Source organism: Cebus imitator, unplaced genomic scaffold (genome assembly GCF_001604975.1).
Source record: "Cebus imitator isolate Cc_AM_T3 unplaced genomic scaffold, Cebus_imitator-1.0 Scaffold310, whole genome shotgun sequence".
Taxonomy (NCBI): domain Eukaryota; kingdom Metazoa; phylum Chordata; class Mammalia; order Primates; family Cebidae; genus Cebus; species Cebus imitator.
Genome location: NW_016107625.1, coordinates 2,123,689 through 2,145,488, shown reverse-complemented (window position 1 = coordinate 2,145,488; position 21,800 = coordinate 2,123,689). Strand labels below are relative to the sequence as shown.

The window sequence follows — 21,800 nt, the reverse complement described above, 5'->3', positions numbered from 1 at the left end:
GAGGGGAGAAGGGACTACTAATCTCAGCCCTGGAAACTGCTCTGTAACTCAGGCAAAGGAGCCAAACCAGAGTAGCTGAATTGTGCCACAGGTCCCTTGGGCATGAACCTCTAGCCAGACTTCTCTCACTGTTGGAATAATCTTTTTCAGACTCTCCCATTTGGAGCAGACAGTGCCCTGATCATGCTAGAGCCAAGGCAAACCTGGGCTTAAGATACCACTCATAGACAAGAAAGAGGCAACAACTTAGTAGTAAAGATTTGCTAAGCAAATATATCCAATAAAAAAAAAACAAAATAAGTTGAACAGAGAAAGCTGGAATAAATATCCAATCTTTCAATGCAAAGACAGAGAGATGTATACCCACAATAAACAACATTGAACAGGGAAATGTGACCTCTGCACAAGGACAAAGCAAAAACCCAGTGACTGACCCTAACAAGAGAGTCATTTGTGAACTCTCTGACCAAGAATTCAAAAGAGTAGTTTTAACGAAATTCAGTGATCTCTAAAATAATATAGAAAAGCAATTCTGAAATTTGCTGGAAAATTTTAACGAAGAGAATTTGTTAAATTTTTAAAGTTAAGTTAAAAAGTTTTTTTTAATCAAACGACTTTTGGAACTGAGAAATATGTCTGCCGAGCTGACAACTCATTAGAAGCTCTCAACATCAGAATGGAACAACCAGAGGAAGAATCAGTGAGCTCAAAGACCAGCTATTTGAAAATACAGTCAGAGGAGAAAAAAGAAAGAAAAAGAACAAAGACTGCCTACAAGATATAGAAAATTACCTCAAAAGACCAAGTCTAAGAATTCTTGATGTTTAAAAGGGAGCTGAGAAAGAGCAGGGGGTAGAAAGAAATAATATAAAAATTTCCAAAGCTTGAGAAAGATATAAATCTCCAGTATAGGAAGGTCTGAAAATACCAAAGAGATTCAACCCAAATAAGACTACCCCAAAGTGTGTAATAACCAAACTCTCAAAGGTCAAGTACAAGAGGATCTCAAAAGCAGCAAGAGAAAAGAAGCAAATAACATATAAAGAACCTCCAATTCTTCTGGTAACAGACTTTCCAGACAGGAGGGAGTGGAACAACATACTCAAAGTGCTCAAAGGAAAAAAAGAGCCATCCAGCAAAATTGTATCCAGCAAAATTATCCTTTGAATGTGAAGGAGAAATAGTCTTTCCCAAACAAACAAAATTTCAGAGAATTCACCCCTACCAGACCCATCTTACAGTAAATGCTAAAGGGAGTTCTTCAATCTGAGAGGAAAACAAACAAAAAAAAACCCATTAACATACAAAAAGAGAACTTTTCAAGGCATGAAACCCACTGGTAAAATTAAGTACATGAATACTTAGTTTTAAGAATTTTTGACCAAGCTGGTGGCTCAGACCTGTAATCCCAGCACTTTGGGAGGTTGAGGTGGGCAGATTACGAGGTCAGGAGATGGACACCATCCTGGCCAATATAGTGAAACCCCATCTCTACTAAAATATAAAAATTAGCCAGGTGTGGTGGTGCAAACCTGTAGTCCCAGCTACTCAGTAGGCTGAGGCAAGAGAATCGCTTGAACCTGAGAGGTGAAGGTTGCAGTGAACCAAGATCATGCCACTGCACTCCAGCCTGGAGACAGAGTGAGACTCCATCTCAAAAAAAAAAAAAAATTCAAAAATACTCAGAATACTCTGTTACAATAATTGTGGTGTGTAAGCACTCATAACTCTAGTATGAAAATATGTAAATTGAGACAACTAAGTCAAAATGTGGAATTTTGTGTGTATGTGTGTTTGCCTTTGTTTCTATTCCTCTCTTCGTAATCTGAAATATTATCTCTTTAAAATAACTTTTTATATCTATATGATGTTTTTTTGTAAACCTCCTGGTAACCATAGCTCAAAAACCTATAATAGATTCACTAAAAATAAAAAAATATATATTAAAACATACTAACAGAGAAAATAACCGCAAAGGAAGACAGTAGGAAAGGAAGAAAGAAGTTTTAAAACAATCAGAAAACAGGCAAAAAAAATGGCAGTAGTAGTCTTTACCTAATAATAATACTGAATGTAAATGATCTCAATTTTGCAAATAAAAGGCATAGAGTGACTGAATGAATTAAAAAAACAAGACCAAACTATACGCTGCCTTCAAGAAACTCTCGTCACTTATAAAGACACACATAGACTGAAAGTGAAGTGGTGGAAAATGATATTTCATGCAACTGGAAACCAAAAATAGCAGGAGTGCTATACTTAACATAAAATAGACTACAAATCTAAGATTGTAAAAAGAAACAAAGATGATCATGAAAGGGGTCAATTAAGCAAGAGGATATAACAATCATAAATATCTATGCACGCAACACCAGAACCCCCAAGTATATAAAGCAAACATTAATAGATCTAAAAGGATAGACTGCAATATAATAGTAGTCGACCTTAACACCCCACTCTCAGTAATGGGCAGATTATCCAGACAGAAAATCAACAAAGAGCATAAACTACACCCTAGAATAGGGGTAATTAACATTTACAGAACATTTTCATCTATATGACAGCTAACTTCATACTGTGTATTCTGTGCTGCAGAATACACATTCTTTTCATCAGCACATGGAATATTCTCCAGAATAGACCATATCTTAGGCCACAAAATATACCTGAACAAATTTTAAAAATAGAAATCATATCAAGTAGCTTTTCTGACTACAGTGAAATAAAACTAGAAATTAGTAACAAGAGGAACTTTGGAAAATACACAAACACGTGGAAATTATACAACATGCTCTTAAATGGCCAATGAAAAACTTTAGAAGGAACTTTTAAATTTTATTGAAATAAATGAAAATGGAAATAAAACATACCAAAATATATGGGATATAGCAAGAGCAATACTAGAGGGAAGTTTATCAATAAATTCCTATAACAAAAAAGTAGAAAGACTTCAAATAAAATAATTTAATGATGTACTCCAAGGCACTAGAAAAGAAAGAATAAACTAAATCCCAAATTGTTAGAAGGAAAGAAACAATAAAGATCAGAGCAGAAATACATGATACTGAGACTTAAAAAAAAAAAAAAAACACAAGATCAACAAAAATGAAAAGTTGGTTTCTTGAAAAGATAAAACCTTTAGCTAGACTAAGTAGAAAGAGAGAAAACCCAAATAAATAAAGTCAATGAAAAAGGAGACATAATAACTGATAACTCAGAAATATAAAGAATCATTAGAGACTATTATGAACAACTGTATGCCAACAAATTGGAAAACTTAGAAATGGATACATTCCTGAACACATACAACCCTTCAAGATTGAACCATGGGCCAGGCATGGTGGCTTATGCCTGTGCCCCAGCACTCTGAGAGGCTGAGGTGGGTGAATCACTTGAGGTCAGGAGTTCAAAACCAGCCTGGAAAAAATGGTGAAACCTCATCTCTACAAAAAATATTAGCCAAGTGTGGTGGCATGTGCCTGTAATCCCAGCTACTTGAGAGACTGAGGTGGGAGGATTGATTGAACCTGGGAGGTTAAGGCTGCAGTAAGCTGTGATCATGCCACTGCACTCCAGCCTGGACGACAGAGTGAGACCATATGTCAAAAAAAGGAAAATAAGTTTGAACCATGAAGAAATAGATAAACCTTAACAAATCAATGATGAGTAATGAGATCAAAGCCATAATAAAAAGTCTCCCATCAAAGAAAAGGCCAGGACCTGATGACATCACTGATGAATTCTACCAAACATATAAAAAACTAATACTAATCCTACTTAAATGCTTCAAAACAATTGAAAAGGAGGGAGTATTTCCAAACACATTCTACAAGGCCAGCATTACCCTAATACCAAAACCAGACAAGGACACAACAACAACAAAAAGAAAACTACTGACCAATATCAACAATGAACATAGATGCAAAAATCCTCAACAAAATACTAGTAAACTGAATTCAACAACACATTAAAAAGATCATTCACTATGATAAAGTGGGATTCATCCTTGGGATGCAAGGATGTTTCAACATATGCAAATCATTAAATGTGACACATCACATTCAAAGAATCAAGAAAGAAAACCATATGATTATTTCAATAGATGCTGAAAAAAAGCATTTGATAAAATTCAGCATCTCTTTTTGATAAAAACCATCATCAAAATAGTTATAGAAGGAACAAACCTCAAAATAATAAAGGTCGTATATGATAGCTAACTTCATACTGAATGGGAAAAAATTGAAGGCCTTTCTTCTAATGACTAAAATAAGACAAGGATGCCCATTTTCACCACTTTTATTCAACATAAAACTGGAAGTCCTGGCCAGAGCAATTAGGTAAGAGAAAGAAATAAAGGGCATTCAAATTGGAAAGGAAAAAAATCAAATTAGCCTTGTTTGTAAATGACATGATGTTATAGCTAGAAAAATCTAAACATTTATGCAATTTACCCATATAACAAACCTGCACATGTACCCCTTGAACCTAAAATAATAGTTGGAAAGAAAAATTTTAAAAACCCAAAGACTCCACCAAAAAACTGAGTTGATAAATTAATTCAGTAAAGTTGCAAATTTCAAAATCAACATACGGCTGGGTGCAGTGGCTCATGCCTGTAATCTCAACACTTTGGGAGGCTGAGGCAGGTGGATCACCTGAGGTGAGGGGTTCAAGACCAGCCTGACATGGTGAAACCCCATCTCTACTAAAAATACAAAAATTAGCTGGGTGTGGCTGCATGCACCTGTAATCACAGCTACTCAGGAGGCTGAGGCAGGAGAATCACTTGAACCCAGGAGGTGAAGGTTGCAGTGAGTTGAGATCTCACCACTGCACTCCAGCCTGGGTGACAGAGCAAGACTCTATCTCAAAAAAAAAATCAACATACAAAATTCAGTAGCATTTATATACACCAACAGTGAACAATCTGAAAAATAAATCAGGAAATCAATGCCATTTACAATAGCTACAAAAAATATAAAATACCTAGGAATCATTCTAATCAAAGAAGTAAAAGATCCATACAAGAAAAACTATAGAACTCTGATGAAAGAAATTGAGGCAGACACACAAAAAAGGAAAGATATAATATTTCATACTCATGAATTGAAAGAATATTACTAAATTAATATTGCCAAAATAACAATACTATCCAAAGCAATTTACATATTCCATGCAATCCCTATCAAAATACCAATGACATTCTCCACAGAAATAGAAAAATAAAACCCTAAAATTTAAATGGAACCACAAAACATCCCCAAAAATGAAAGTAATCCTGAGCAAAAAGAAGAAAGCTAGAAGCATCACAATACCTGATTTTAAAATATACTCCAAAGCCATGCTAACCAAAACAGCATGGTATTGGCATAAAAACAGACATATAGACCAGTGGAAGAGAATAGAGAACCCCAATATAAATCCACTCATTTACAGCTAACTCTTCTTCAACAAAGGCACCAAGAACATAAAATGAGGACAAGATAGTCCTCAATAAATGATGCTGGGAAAACTAGATGACTGTATGCAGAAGAATCAAACTATATTCCTATCTCTCACCATGCACAAAAATAAAATAAAAATAGAGTCGCAGGCCCCTCCCCTTATGAGATACAAGTACATGATGAGGAAAGACGTTCCTTCTTTTCCACGTTTACTGCAAGAATGAAGACCATTCTCAGCAATCAGACTGTCGACATTCCAGAAAATGTCAACATTACTCTGAAGGGATGCACAGTTATCGTGAAGGGCCCCAGAGGAACCCTGCGGAGGGACTTCAATCACATCAATGTAGAACTCAGTCTTCTTGGAAAGAAAAAAAAGAGACTCCTGGTTGACAAATGGTGGGGTAACCGAAAAGAACTTGCTACCGTTCGGACTATTTGTAGTCATGTACAGAACATGATCAAGGGTGTTACGCCGGGCTTCTGTTACAAGATGAGGTCTGTGTATGCTCACTTCCTCATCAACATCGTTATCCAGGAGAATGGGTCTCTTGTTGAAATCCGAAATTTCTTGGGTGAAAAATACATCCACAGGGTTCAAATGAGACCAGGTGTTGCTTGTTCAGTATCACAAGCCCAGAAAGATGAATTAATCCTTGAAGGAAATGACATTGAGCTTGTTTCAAATTCGGCGGCTTTGATTCAGCAAGTTACAACAGTTAAAAACAAAAATATCCAGAAATTTTTGGATGGTATCTATGCCTCTGAAAAAGGAACTGTTCAGCAGGCTGATGAGTAAGACCTTAGAGTTGTCCAGCTACAGAAACAAGATGCCTATCATAACTAAGACCTACTTGTGATACTTAAATGATGAAATAAAAGACCTATTAATTTGGAAAAATAAAAAAAAATTAAAAAATAAAAATAGATCAAAGACTTAAATCTAAAACTTGAAACTATGAAACTACTAGAAGAAAACATTGGGGAAATGCTCTAGGACATTGGTCTGGGCTAAGATTTCTTATGTATGGTCTCAAAAGCAGAGGCTACCAAAGCAAAAATAGACAAATAGGATTGCATCAAGCTAAAAAGCTTCTGCACAACAAAGGAAACAATCATAAAGTGAAGAGACAACCCACAGAATGGGAGAAAATATTTGTAAACCATCCATCTGACAACAGATTAATAACCATAATATAAAAGGAACTCAAACAACTCAAAAGCAAAAACCAAATAATCCAATTAAAAATGGGCAAAAGATATGAACAGACACTTCTCAAAAGAAGAAATGGCCAACAGATATATGGAAAAAATGCTCAACATCACTAATCATCAGAGAAATGCAAATCAAAAGCACAATGAGCTGTCCAGGCGTGGTGGCTCATGTCTATAATCCCAGCACTTTGGGAGGCCAAGCCAGGCAGATCACCTGAGATCAGGAGTTCGAGACTAGCCTGGCCAACGTGGCGAAACCTCATCTCTACTAAAAATACAAAAATTAGTCAGGCATGGTTGCAGGCACCTGTAATCCCAGCTACTTGGGAGGCTGAGGCAGGAGAATCGCTCGAACCCAGGAGGCGGAGGTTGCAGTGAGCCAAGATCACACCATTGCACTCCAGCCTGAGCAACAGGAGCAAAACTCCATCTCAAAAAAACACACAATGAAATATCACCCAAGTTAAAATGGCTTGTATCAAAAAGGTAATAACAGATCCCAGCAGGGATGTGGAGAAAGGGGAACTCTTGTACACCATTTGTGGAAATATAAATTAGAACAGCAACTATGGAGAACAGTATGGAGGCTTCTCAGCTAAACTAAAAATAGAACTACCATATGACAGAGCAATTCCACTTCTGGAAAAGAAAGGAAATTATATCAAAAAGACATCTGCATTCCCAGGTTTATTGCAGCACTATTAACAATAGCCAAGATATGTAATCAACATAAATGCCCAGTAGTGGATGAATGGATAAACAAAATGTGGTATATTATTTACCCACAAAAAAGAATGAAATTCTGTCATTTGCAACAACATGGATGGAACTGGAGGCCCTTATGTTAAGTGAAATAAGCCAAGCACAGAAAGACTTGCATGTTCTCACTCATGTGGGAGCTAAAAAAGTGGATCTCATGAAGTTAGAGAGTAGAATGGTGATTACCAGAGGCCGGGAAGGGTAGCAGAGAAGGAGGATAAGGTGGAAAAAAGAACATAATGTATTTATTACCACTGAACTCTACACTTAAAAATAGTAAAGATGGGCCGGGTACAGTGGCTTACTCCAGTAATCCTAGCACTTTGGGAGGCCGAGTCAGGTGGATCATGAGCTCAGGAGTTCGAGACCAGCCTGGCCAACATGATGAAACCCTGCCTCTACTAAAAATAGAAAAATTAGCCAGGCATGGTGGTGCATGCCTGTAGCCAGCTCCTTGGGAGGCTGAAGAAGGAGAATTGTTTCAATCCAGGTGCAGAGTTTGCGATGAGCGAAGATTGTACCACTGCACTCCAACCTGGGTGACAGAGCAAGACTGTCTCAAAAAAAAAAATAGTAAAGATGGTAAATTTTAATAATCATATTTTACCTCAAAACATCAAAATACAAAAAGAAAGATGGAAAGAACTTGGGTCCCTGGAAATATTGTCAAACATTTTTTTTTTTTTTTTTTGGGTCAGAATCTTGCTCTATCATCCAGGCTGGAGTGCAATGGTGATCTCAGCTCACTGTAACCTCCGCCTCCTGGGTCCAAGTGATTCTCGTGGCTCAGCCTCCTCAGTAGCTGGAATGACAGGCACATGCCACCACACCCAGCTAAGTTTTGTATTTTTAGTAGAGACAGGGTTTCACCATGTTGGCCAGGCTGGTCTCAAACTCCCGGTTCAAGTGATCTTTCCACCTTGACCTCCCAAAGTGTTGGGATTACAGGTGTAAGCCACTGTGCCTGGCCAAAACCCAGACTTTTGAATTAATCTTTGGTTTAATTCTTTGTTATATTCAGCCAAAGGTAATATTTATATGCTTTTTAATTTTTTTTTACTTAGATTTTATAAACACTTTTCTGTGTCATTTTATGTTTTCTACACCATCAATTAAAATAATTGTATAACACTTTTTTAAAAGCAGTAATTTCCTGACTTCATCAACAGGCCCTTATTTTTTCACTCTCTGAAGGCAACCACTTTCAACTCTTTAAAAACAGTTTTAAAAGAAACTATTTTGTCATTTATTTATCTGTATAGTATACTTATACTACTATTTCCTGATGTTTTTAGTTTTAGACTATATATTGATCTCTCACCATGAGAATAAAGATGGAGCTGTACTCACTCTTTTACACCCTTACTACCACATACCCCCACACTTCCTATAGTCTACTCTCCCAATGTAGTTATAACTTTGGTTAGATCAGTATCCTGTGTTTACAGAATTGTGAGTGCATAAACACTATTTATAGCTGAAAATAGTATTGTGTTGTTCATTGATGTCTTTCTTGTACAATAGTCCCCCCTTATCCACAGAGGATACATTGCAAGATGCCCAGTGGATGCATGAAATCACCAATAGTACTAAACTCTATACAGTAGAGTTTTTTTCTTATACATACATACCAATGATAAATTTTAATTTGTAAATTAAGCACAGTAAGAGATGAATAGCAATATATAGCTAACAATAAAATTGGAGAATTAAGTAAAACAAAGGTTATTTGAACACAAGCACTGCAATACAGGGACAATCGTTCTGAGAATTGAGACAGCTATTAAATGACAAATGAATAGGTGGCATATCAGTGTGGAAACAGTGGATCATTCACATTTGGGTGGGACAGAGCAGGACAGCACTAGATTTCATCATGCCACTTAGAACACGGTGCAATTTAAGACATGAATTGTTTATTTCTGGAATTTTCCATTCAATATAGTATTTTTGGACTGCAGTTGACTGTGGGGAACTGAAATCTCAGATAAAAGGAGATTACTGTACTTCATAAAGTTAATGCTTGTTTTCTGTTTTTTTGTTTTGTTTTGTTTTTATGTATTTAGTACATAGAACTCGATCCTGAAACTCTCCCCTGTTTGTCTAAATCTGCTCTTAACACAGTCAAGCATCAAGTGTACCAATAGTTCTTTGGGAATTTTAGTTTTAGAACAAGTCATTATCACCATCATCCCTGAGGATTCTGTTCACTTCTTTCTTGTACTAGGCCTCCTGTTTCTTCAACCTTATAGCTGCCAGTTTAGTCAGTTTATTCCCTCCTTTTAGTAGAATATTTCCACTCACAGTTTCCTGAGAATAGGAATGTGGGAAGTAAATTTTTTAAAAACTTCCATATCCAAAAAGTCTTAATTCTATCCTCACATTTCATTGATAGTTTGATTAGTTATAGATTCCAGGTTACAAATTTTTTTCTCAGAATTTCAAAGGCATTGTTCCATTCAATTCTAGCTTCCAGTATTGCTGTTGAGAAGTTCAATGCCATTCTGATTCCTAAAATTTTTAATAAGATTTTTTCATCCTGAAAATTTTAATATTTTTCTTCCAGTGTTGTGAAATTTCACAGTGGTGTGTGCCTTGTGGGTCTATTGTTATATATTAGGCTGGATATATCATGTATCTTTCCATGTAGATACTTATGCACTTCAGTTTTAAGACATTCTCTTGACTTATTTCTTTGATGATTATTTTCTCTTGTTCTCTCTTCTTGAATCTCCTGTTGTTCACTTATTGAGGTCTTTAATGTCTTTCAGTGAAGTTTAAAATTTTTCTTCATAAAGATTTTATGTATAATTTATTTTTTAATATTTTTTATTTTCATCAGATATATGTTACATATCTAAGATTTATCCATAAGTACTCTATTTTAGCTGCCATTATCATTTATATTTCTAAATTAAGGTTTCTGTTTATTGCTTATGTGTAACAAAAGGTAGTTGATTTTTATAATGTTCTTTTTTTATCAGCAACTGCATCTGCAATAATATTCTTATATTTATCTACCTCCTAAACTCTCATAGTAATTCCAATAACTAATTCTAATATATATATTCATATTATCTGTGAATAATGGCTATTTCTTCCTTTACAATAGTTACATCTTTTTTTTGTTGTTCTGACTATGCTGACTAAAACCTCTAAAACTTTGTTTAGTAGAAACCGTGATAGTTGCTATACTTGTTTATTTCTGATGGTAAAGGAAATGCTTCTGACATTTCATGTTTATGTCATTTTCAATGGTGAAATATTAGAAACATTTCCTTTAGTGGGTTGAGGAAGATTCCTTCTGTTCCTAGTTTGATAACAGCTTTTAATCATGAATGAAGATTGAATGTTATGTTGTTCCACATATTAAGATATCTACATCTTAAATATATAGAATGTCCCTTTAATAAAAACTCATAGTTCTATAGTTCAAAGATAAATTGTTTTACTGTTGTGACTATACTGCATATACATTGTATTATTTTTAAATATTAACATAGACTTGGGAATATTTTATTATTTATTATTTTATTATTTATTATTTATATGCTGGAGTTTTCTACAAAAGCATAGCTTTGTCTCTCTCTTTTTTTTTTTAAATTGAGACAGGGTCTTTGTTGCTCAGGCTGGAGTATAGTGTTGCAATCACAGCTCACTGCAGCCTTGAAACCCTCAGGCTCAAGTGATCCTCCTGTGTCAGCCTCCTAAGTAGCTGAGACAAGAGCTGTGCCACCATGCCTGACTAATTTTTAATTTTTTTGTAGAGACAGGATCTCCCTGTGTTGCCCAGGCTGGTCTCAAACTCCTAGCCTCAAGCAATCCTCCCACCTTAGCCTCCCAAAGTGCTGGGATTACAGATGTGAGCCACCATGCTGGACAAAAGTGTGGCTTTTAATAATTGCAGTTTTTAATCTTATATATGTATCACACATATCCAAATTTGAGAGCACTAATGTTTTTAGTTTCAAATATGAATATAAATATGTATTCTTATTTCCAATTATTTCCTTAGCATGAATTCCTAGAAATTGATTTATTTAGTATAAGTTCTTTTTAAGTTATATGTCCACTAGTATGGTATGAGAATGCCCTGTTTATGCTAGCATTATCATCATTGGATATATTACTGCTGATGTTATAGTAATACATTTAAATCAATGTGATGGGCAAAAGAATTATATTTTTATTTGCATCTTTAAAATTACAGGTTTGTTGTTGACAAACTGGTCATAAAAAAATTAATAAACATTGGTATTTATTGGCCATCTGCATCTTTTTCTTTTGTGAAATGATTTTCTCTTTTGTCTATATTTTGACATATATTTTATCTTTATTTATAAAGGTATTAACTCCAAATATATTTAACTTGGACCTAACCAATTCTGCCAGTTGTTTTCCTTTATGGTTTCTTTCATTCCTTTTATACTTAGAAAATTCTTTCTTAATTAGATAAATATTTATTTGTATTTTCTTGAAGGTGTGCAGGTTTTTTTAATTTTTTGGTTTTTGAGATAGAGTCTTGCTCTGTGGCCCAAGCTGGAGTGCACTGGTGTGATCTCGGCTCACTGCAACCTCCACCTCCTGGGTTCAAGTAATTCTCCTACCTCAGCCTCCCAAGTAGCTGGGATTATAGGTGCCCACCAGCACACCTAGCTAAACTTTTTATTTTCAGTAGAGAAGGGGTTTTTGCCACGTAGGCCAGGCTGGTCTCGAACTCCTGACCTCAAGTGATCCACCTGCCTCCCAAAGTACTGTAATTACAGGTGTGAGCCACCACCCCCAGCCAAAGGTGTGTGGTTTTAGTTTAGATTTTGACATATGTTTAAAAGTAGGAATAAAATTTTTTTTTCCAAGTGTTTTAGCAATTGCCTCAATATCATTTATGAAATGGTCCTTTCTTTCCCACAGATTAAAAATGCCACTTACATTATGTGTTAAATCCTTAACCACATTAGAATTTATTTCTGGATTTTCTATTATGATCTATTTTGCCTATTACTGTGTCAGTATCATATAGTTTTAACTATTTAATATATAATTATAACATTTTAATAATCTCCTCTTTTTAAAACTTTTTTCTACTCTCATAACTACATTCTTCCAGATTTACTTTGTAATCACTTTTCCAAGTGCTAAAACAGACCTCTTGAAATGGTAATGGGATCCTTTAAAATGTTATCCATAGTTAGCCTTTCTAGGTAGGAAAGTGTTTTATCTTGCCTTTTCTTCAAATTTAAAAAAAAAAATGCTCTTCAATAAAGTTTTATCATTTCCTGCATATGTTTTCTGAATATATTTATGTTTAGTCCTTGGTATTTCACAAATTGGTGACCATTATGTTTTTTTCACTAATTTTTATGACCAAGTTTATATATATTTAAAAAAACATTAATTGTATAATTTTTATCAGACAACTTAGTGAATTCCTTTGTTTTCATTTCATTATCTTGAATTTTCTAGGAAAACAAAAGTGTCCTTTATAAAGAATAAACTTCTCTTCTTTCATATTAGTAGACCTTTTTCTGCTTCTTTTCATAGTAAACTAGCCAGAATTTTATTTCCTGGTGACAATTTAATATTTCTCTACAATAGAGGAAAACAGTCTCCTTATATCTGTATAGTACATATATTAGCTGTAATAAAATAAGAACTTCAGGGCATGCTATATAACCTGAAGAATGTAAGGAAATGGCACTCTTCCTATAAACAATCTTAGCAGAATGACAAAGAACATTGGTTGTGGTATGATGCTGCCCTCAAGTGGTTCCATCAAAAAGTGTGGATGGAAAACGAGACCACATAATTGACTTTAGATACCAGCCATTTAGTCCCAGAAATATCAGTATGAGGCTCTAGATAGGGAAGATGGCTGGAGGATCTGTGCTTAGAAGCAGAAGGTGGATATGGGATGTAAACTAATGCTGTTTGGGTTTTTACTATTAATGTGATTTCACTAATACTTACAGAATGAATTATACAAGTAAACAAACCATATTTAACTGTCTCAGATAAACCCTCCTTAGACATGGAATTAATTAATTTCCTTTGATGTGTCATGGGAAGCTTTCAGGCATGAGATTGTTGGGAACTTAAGTCAGATAAATAATATCTCTTAGGAGGCTAGTTCATACCACAAGTTTTCTTATGGCATATCAAGTTAGCACCAAGCAAAGGTATGTTCCCTAGCTGCCTGCATACCAATTATGTAGTTGACCATAGGAGACGTTAGTACCTGAAAACTCGATACTATTCTTTTCTCATGCCATCCTTCATCACTTAACTGAAAAGTCAATACCCAGAACAAGAAACCATTACTATCCTTTCAGGATGGCTTTCTTTTTTGGGAGCTTGAGTTTTTGAGTACTTCTTCGTCTGAACTTATATTTTCCTTTTTCTCTTTCCACTCAGAAACTTATTGAAGAATTGCAGGCAAATTTTTAGTTCCTTCCTGTGACTTAGAAACTGTTAAAGCTGTTAGACAGCCAAGATTCTAAAGAAACCCAAACATGGCAGGGTGGAGACAGAGAGAAATTTATTCCAGAAATTAACTGTTAACAGTAGTGTTTCTTAATATATAAGATATATCATACTCCTTGAGTATGATTTTTTGCTATATAACTTTCACTGTAAATAATTCTATAGCAACCATGTATGAATAACTTAAGAATAATAGAATCAGTTAGTCTCATTTGTAGGCACTGCAAACCATCTCCATTCCCTCCATGTCAGATACTCTGGGGGATGAATTGGAGATATTAAGAGGTAAAATGACGCAGAGAAGACCAGGGCCAGCAGAAGTCAAATACTTTTATTTCTTTAAAATTTTGCTTAGGCTACTTCTGGCTATTTTGAAGCGTAAGTTTATAAGATATTTTCCTCCACTGATTAATCTTTATTGATAAAGTATTAGCCATTACAGCTCTTTTGGGATATGTGGCTACTCCTCAGTGTAGTAGACAATATTAAAATTTACTGTGCTTTTACCTATGTTCCAGTACTATGCTACATGCTTTATATGAGCAGTACGATGAAGAACTAGAGTTTAAATGTGATTGAAAAACCCAGTTGTATCTAATGACTGATTACATTAACTATCTAGATCCCTTTGGATAACTTTTAGTTTTTTTCTTATTCCTTTATGTTCGTTATTTCTTTTCAGGTTTATTTATTGATGATGAAGAAATACTTTTTGTAAATAATAGAAATCACCTACCAACTTTGCATACTCTCTTGAGTAGACTAAAACTATTTTTGGTAAAGGATCCTCTTTTAGATTTCAAAGGACAGATCTTCACAGCAGCTAATTTTTTCAGGTACTTTCCTAATTGACCAATGCTGTAAATATTTTTAAGAGGTGAAAACGTTTTTGTGTGATCACAAACTTATGTTATCAATAATTTTTTAGCATTATTTTACCTCAACTTTAATTTTAATGATTACATGTTTCGGTTAGCTACATTTAGTGTGTGACTTGCTTTTAGTAAACACTAATTAATATTTTTTTAAGGGGATGTTTTTCTCTTCAAGAAGATTTGGAAGTTTTTGGGAAAGAAGATTTTTGTATGGACAAAGAGAACTTTTGTCAGGAGAAACTAGAAGATACAATACGTTCAAATAAGGTTGTAATATTTGCTTTCAATAATATTTTAATAAAAGTAGTGAGGCATACTTTTGTAAATTTTTATAATATACATTGACTGTCTACAATGATCAGATTAAAATATTTGATAATGGAATGAACATGTATCAATTAAGGAGTCAAAATTACTTCTAAATAGTGGTTCTCAGCCTTGGCTGTATGTTGGGATTATTTGAATAGTTTAAAAAAAATTGAAGCCTGAGTTCTACACAGACATATTCTGATTAATTGGTCTGGTGTACAGCCCAGACATAGGGAACTTTAAAATCTCTTCCAATAATTCTAATCAATATACCTGGATATAAAAAATTTAGTAGTCATGTCTAGTTTAAAAATTGGACACTGGAACTAGAAATATTGATTTGTGAATGATACACAAAAAATAGTACTTGAGCTAATGAGAATATTGTGAGAGTAAGAATATAGATGGTCCAAGACTGAATTTCAGTTTTCTGCCAGTGTTTAACAAGGATGATATAACATCTTTTGTATATTAAATACCAAACTTCTAAAGATGCATTTAGTTTCAATAACACAAAATGATTATAATATTTAGTATGTAAAGAATTTTAGCAGTCGAGAGTGCAATAACGTTTTGCTGTTGAACAAGCTCAGAAATCTAGGCCCATATAGATTAGATGTATTCACAAAATTACTTAAAAAACTTTTTTTAGGACAACTTAAAATGTTTTATATTTGGCAATTTTAATGGACTTAAAGCATTTAAGCGGTTTCCTTACAGTAAAAATTTGAACATCATGGTAAAAATATTAATTCACCTGTAGGCCCCATTCCTCCAGTATCTCTTGCTTCCCCTGTTAACTCTGAGAGTTGTGGGCTTAGTCTCTCTTGTTGAGGAGTCGTCTATTGGAATGAAAGAGAAACATACTCTGTGGAGCATAGTAAAGATCTGTTCCATTCCATGATCTCATTTCACTTGTCTCCCTTTATTATCTCTCATCTACTACAGTGACTGTTTTTAATTTAAAATATTTACAATTTGCTATTAGCCAAAAAGAAGCTAATTCTGCATCTAGGGGTGTTGTACATCACTAATGTAATGAGTGACCATAAAATACAATAGTCAGAGAGAACATTGCTTATAATAGAATGTATTTTTAGTTGCTACATTTCTGTTTTTTAAAAGTATATATAGCTTTAACAATTTTGAATGCAGATTTAGTTTAAATTTTGGTACATCATTTAAGCAAATTTTGTCCACTTACAATTTCAAAAATATTTATTTGGAAAGCCTCCCTAAAAACTTTTTAAAACTATATGTTTTTTTTTCAGCCATCACATTTTCTTATTGAGTATGACTTCTTAATACCTCCAAGCCACAAACAAGAAATTGATATTCCATCACTCTCGGAACTGAAGGAATCATTAAACCTAGTGCCAGAAATAATAACCTACGTCGATGAAATTGAAAAGCTTTTCAAAAGAGGTGAGAATTAATTTTAAAATGTATTACTTGTAAAAACCACTTAAGAATGTTTGTTACATAGGTTCTTATTTATTCAAATTTTTCTGAACCTCCAGATTTTGTAAAAAATGTTCTGCAAGTTACATGTTGAAATCTCAGTATTATTTTTGATGAGATTCTTTTCTCATTGTCATTCTCTTTATATGACTTTCAGGTTTAAAACTTCTCTGAAATTTAATCATTTCAAGATAATTATACAAATAAAACTAAAACACCTATGACTATACAAATTTTTTAAAGAATTGTTTTCTTATAAACAATGAAAACATTATCAATTTCTATACTGACATTAGTTAGCTATGGAGAGGCTCACAATAAAGAGCTCAGAGTGAGGATTTGTGGAGTCAGATGACTAGGAGAGTCAAAACTTAGAACTTAGATGGTTTCATCCCATTTAGTCTTAGTAAATACTATTGAGTTATTTTTAATGACAATATGACCCCAAATATTTAACTGCCCTCTCATAAATTCCATTTAAAATGATAAAAGATATATAATATCATGGAGGAATGGAAGGGGGATCTGTGATATCCATTGAGAACAGGGCTGTTTGCCATGAACAGACCACAGACTTTAAGGAATTCTTACAGATAAGACTAAATCAGGGAATTACTGATCATCCTACAAATCAAAGCAAGAGAATAAAAAGCCAACCTGGGAAAGCAGATCAAATCCATACCAGAACTTGTAAATATAGTAGATCTCAAAATGCAGGGTGGGTCATGGACTTATTGGCAGGACACAAATCTCAGCTCCATAAATGCTAATGTAAAGGACAACAAATGACTTTATTGAGTGATTATACTGTTAAACTTCCCGCCTTCACTTGACTCAGATGCTGTACTAAGTAAAATGAAGTCATTGCCACAGAGGACTTCTAACAAGTAAAGTTATACACACTATTGAAAGGTCAGGGGTGGGCAGTGTCCCAGGTACCTTTGGGTTGTGACAACAATAACAATAAAACTGCTTAGTATAGCAATAAATTTGCCTGCTACAGGGATTCCTCAAGGCATAGCTCCCTTCCTATTTCCCATGATCAAAGGGTAAGTAAAACTATAGATTTGCCTATTCTGAACATTTAATAAAAATTGAATCATATAATATGTGATCTGTGACTTATTTCACTTAGCATAATATTTTCAAGTTTATTGACATTATCCAATAATACCAGTATTTCATTCATTTTTATGGCTAAACAATATTCCATTGTGTGGCTATATCACATTTTGTCTGTCCATGTATCTGTTCATAGATATTTGCGCTGTCCTTTTAGCTTAAAAGTAATACTGCTATGAACATTTAGGTACAAGTTTTTGTGCACACATATGTTTTCATCTCTCTTGGATATATACCTAGGAGTGGAATTGCTAGATCAAATGGTAACTCTATGTTTAACTTTTTGAGGAATTACCAGACTGTTTTCCAAAATAACTACACTATTTCACTCCCTCCAACAATGTGTAAGAGTTCCAATTACCTACATCCTCTCTGAAACTTGTTATTATATAACTTTTTTATACCCATCCTACTAGGTGTGAAGTGATATCTCATTGCGGTTTTGATTTGCATTTTCCAGATAGATAAGGATGTCGAACATCTTTTCATATACTATTGGTCATATTTGTATATCTTCTTTGGAGAAATGTCTACTCAGATCCTTTGCCCATTTTAGTTGGTTTATTTTTTTTAGTTGAATTATAAGCTTGTCTCATTTGTTTTTGTTTCTCAATTCCTCCTTTTCTGCCTCCTTTGGGATTACTTGAATTTTTAAGGAAATGTTTTTGTGACAAAATTGTATATACTTAAGGTGTATAACATTTTGATATACATATACGTTGTGAAATGTTTACCATAAAAAATTTTACCACTTTTTTGTATGTGATGAGAATACTTAAAATCTACTTTCTTAGTAAATTTCAAGTGTACAATGCATTATTATTAACTATAGTCACCATGCTGTGCATTAGTTCTCTAGAACCTGTTCATCTTGTAAATGAAAGTTTATACCCTTTAACCAACTTCTCCTCATGTCCCCTACACCCTAGCCTCTGGTAACCACTCTTCTATTCTCTGTTTCTATAAGTTCAGCTTTTTAGATTCCACGTAGAAGTGGTGAGATTAGGCATTATTTGTCAATACCTAATTTTTTTAGAGTTTTTATCATGAAAGCATATTGAATTTTGTCAAATGCCTTTTTTGCATCTATAGAGATGGTCATATGGTTCTTGCCCCTCATTCTATTAATGTAGTGTATCACATTTATTGATTTGCATATGTTGAACTATCCTTGCATCTCAGGTGAAAAAAATTTCTCTTGATCATAGTATATAATCCTTGTAATCTGCTGTCAAAATCCAGTTAACTAGTATTTTGTTGAGGGTTTTCTTTTTAGAATTATTTTTTATTGAATAATCATGGTTTTAAAATTTTTTTATCCTTTTGATATGGTATATTACTTTCAGTTTGGGATTTTCAATCTACTTTGCATTACTGCAATAAATCCCACTTTTTAAAACTAGATTATTAATTTTTTGTCAATATTCTTAAATATTGGTCTGTAGTTTTATTTTCCTGTGATGCCTTTGTCTGGTTTTGGTATCAGAATAATATGGGCCTCATAGAATGACTTAAGGATCATTCACTTCTATTTTTAGGAGTGACTAAATAATTGATGTTGATTTTTTAAAAATGTTTGATGGAGTTCATCATTGAAGGCAACTGACCAAGGGAATTGCTTTGTGAATAGTTCTTGATTACCACAGAATTATATTTTATGACAAAAATACAAAGATACATAGTTTTAAAACTAGATAGATAAATTGTCTCACAGTCACTGAAGCTCTGTTCATTTTTTCTTTCTTCTTTTATTGTTGAGACGGGGTCTCACTATGTTGCTCAGGCTAGTCTTGAACTCCTGGGCACAAATGATCCTCCCACCTTGGCCTCCCAAAGTGCTAGGATTACAGACATGAACCACTGCACCTGACATCTGTTCATTTTTATCCCATTTTTTTCCTTATCGTTTTTCAGATTGGGTAATTTCTGTTGTTCTGTCTTCAATTTCACTGACTCATGTCAGCTCTAATTTTCTGTTAATTCCATCCAGTGAATGTTTTATTTCAGATATTGTTTTAAATTTTCCACTTGTTCTTTTTTGTACTTTCTCTTTCACTGCTGATAATTTCTATTTGTTCATTCATTACAGCCATATTTTTCTCTATATCCTTTAGCATGGTGATTACTACATTATGTTATTACTGCTTTGAAATCTTTGGATACTAATTTCAAAATCTGAGTCATCTCACAGTTAGTGTCCAGGGACATATTTTTTTGTAGAGAATGAGTCACATGTTCCTGTTTTTTCATTTTACTTAATGTATTTGGATTGTATCCTGGCATGGCACCCGATACATTATAGAAAATTTAGTTTGCTATGTTCCTTTGAAGAGAGTTTCTTTCTCTGTTTGTTTTAGTAGGCTCTTAATCTGGCCTAACTCAAACTATAAATTTTGTCTCTGCTGTGGTGGGAAAGAGCTGAAATCTTTATATAGCCTTAGCTGATATGCTTTCAATCTGCCCCATACATGTGTAGTTCAGGGATCATCCAGAGATTTATTATGCAGAGTATATACATAGAGTTTGGGGCTCCTCTTCTGTTGCTCTCTCCCTTCCTGGATTTCCTCCTTTATCTTCCAGCTGCTGTGATAACCCTGAACTCTATCAGGTAGAAATGTCCTCTAATTCTTCAAGATAATAAGACTGCAGATTTTTATACAAGTTCTAGTTGACCCAGGTAGTACCAAATAGGTCATCCCTTCAGGTGAAAAGCTATAAAAATAGGAAATTCACTCAGTATCAATCCCCTTCCCATTTCTGCCTGCTTTAGACTGTAGTACCTTCAGACAGTCATTTTACATATTTTGTTCAGAGTTATAAATGTTATAAATGTTGTCTATAGGAAGATTGGTCCAAAGGAGCTATTGCTAAATGTAAAATTCCATTGTTTTATATATTAGTTTTTTAATTTTCTTTTTATCTCCTAGGATTCTATTAATAACTCTGGACTGAAGATGAATTTTCCTTCCTCTTCTTCTCACTTTATACATTTTATAGATGGTTACTGTCATTCTATAGGATTTAGAAGGGAGAACTAATATATATGTTTCCTGCTTTCTTAAACCAAAAGCCAGATAATTTTGAAAGAAATGAATTATAATCTCATTTGAAACAGTGGTTAATCTTGAACCAAAAGCCAGATAATTTTGAAAGAAATCAATTATAATCTCATTTGAAACATCAGTTAATCTCAGAGATCTCAGCTTTTATTAGATTAATCTGTTTCAAAAGGAGAAAGTTTTGGTGAAAAAAATATGCTAAGTTTCTCATTTAAAAAATAGGACAACTGAGATGCAGCCTTTTTTAATAGATAGAAAAAATAAAGATTGAAATACATATTTTATTAATGATAATGCATTGATTTAAAATAAGATGTTCTCAGCTCAAAATCTTCTTAAACTGATAAGCAACTTCAGCAACATCTCAGGATACAAAATCAATGTGTAAAAATTGCTAGCATTCCTATACACCAACAACAGGCAAGCAGTTTGTATGGAACCAAAAAACAGTCCAAATAGCCAAAACAATCCTAAGCAAAAAGAACAAAGCTGGAGGCATCATGTTACCCAACTTCAAACTATGATATAAGGCACCAGTAACCAAAACAGCATGTTACTGGTACAAGAACAGACACATAGACCAATGGAACAGAATAGAGAACTCAAATATGACCACACATGTACAACCATCTGATCTTCAACAACTTGACAAAAATAAGCAATGGGGAAAGGTTAATAAATGGTGCTGGGAGAGCTAGCTAGCTATATGCAGAAAATTAAAACTGGATCCCTTTCTTATACCATATACAAGAATTAACTCAAGATGGATTAAAGACTTAAATGTAAAACCCCAAACTATAAAAACTCTAGAAATAATCTAGGCAAAAATGGGATTTAATTAAACTAAAGAGCTTCTGCACAGCAAAAGAAACTATCATCAGAGTGAACAGACAAACTACAAAATGGGACAAAATTTTTGTAATCTATCCATTTGACAAAGGTCTAATATCCAGAGTCTACAAAGAACTTAAACAAATGTACAAGAGAAAAACAAACAACCCCATTAAAAAGTGGGCAAAGGACATGAACAGACACTTCTCAAAAGAAGATATACGGCCAGGCACAGAGGCTCACAC

The 21,800-nt window shown here is 33.9% G+C and overlaps 2 protein-coding genes across 3 annotated transcripts in view; both read left to right on the top strand.

Moving 5' to 3' along the window:
- Positions 1 to 21,800, top strand: part of SHOC1 (shortage in chiasmata 1) — a 91,436-nt gene that overhangs the window by 9,119 nt on the left and 60,517 nt on the right. Inside the window, exons 1-4 of one of the 2 annotated variants that reach the window (XM_017503394.2) lie at positions 12,409 to 14,276; positions 14,581 to 14,734; positions 14,929 to 15,040; positions 16,354 to 16,507. In XM_017503394.2, coding sequence (XP_017358883.1) covers positions 14,144 to 14,276; positions 14,581 to 14,734; positions 14,929 to 15,040; positions 16,354 to 16,507 — 553 coding nt within the window. In that variant the 5' untranslated portion in view covers positions 12,409 to 14,143. Of the gene's footprint in view, positions 1 to 12,408; positions 14,277 to 14,580; positions 14,735 to 14,928; positions 15,041 to 16,353; positions 16,508 to 21,800 lie in introns of those variants that run through there. The other variant, XM_017503393.2, reaches the window with a different exon arrangement.
- Positions 5,646 to 6,345, top strand: LOC108285903 (60S ribosomal protein L9-like). The gene has a single exon (XM_037729553.1). The coding sequence runs from the start codon at positions 5,665 to 5,667 to the stop codon at positions 6,241 to 6,243; it is 579 nt and encodes a 192-aa protein (XP_037585481.1). The 5' UTR covers positions 5,646 to 5,664; the 3' UTR covers positions 6,244 to 6,345.

Coding starts and splice junctions, on each gene's coding strand:
- LOC108285903 (XM_037729553.1), top strand. CDS start 5,665: ATGAAGACCATTCTCAGCAATCAGACTGTCGACATTCCAGAAAATGTC.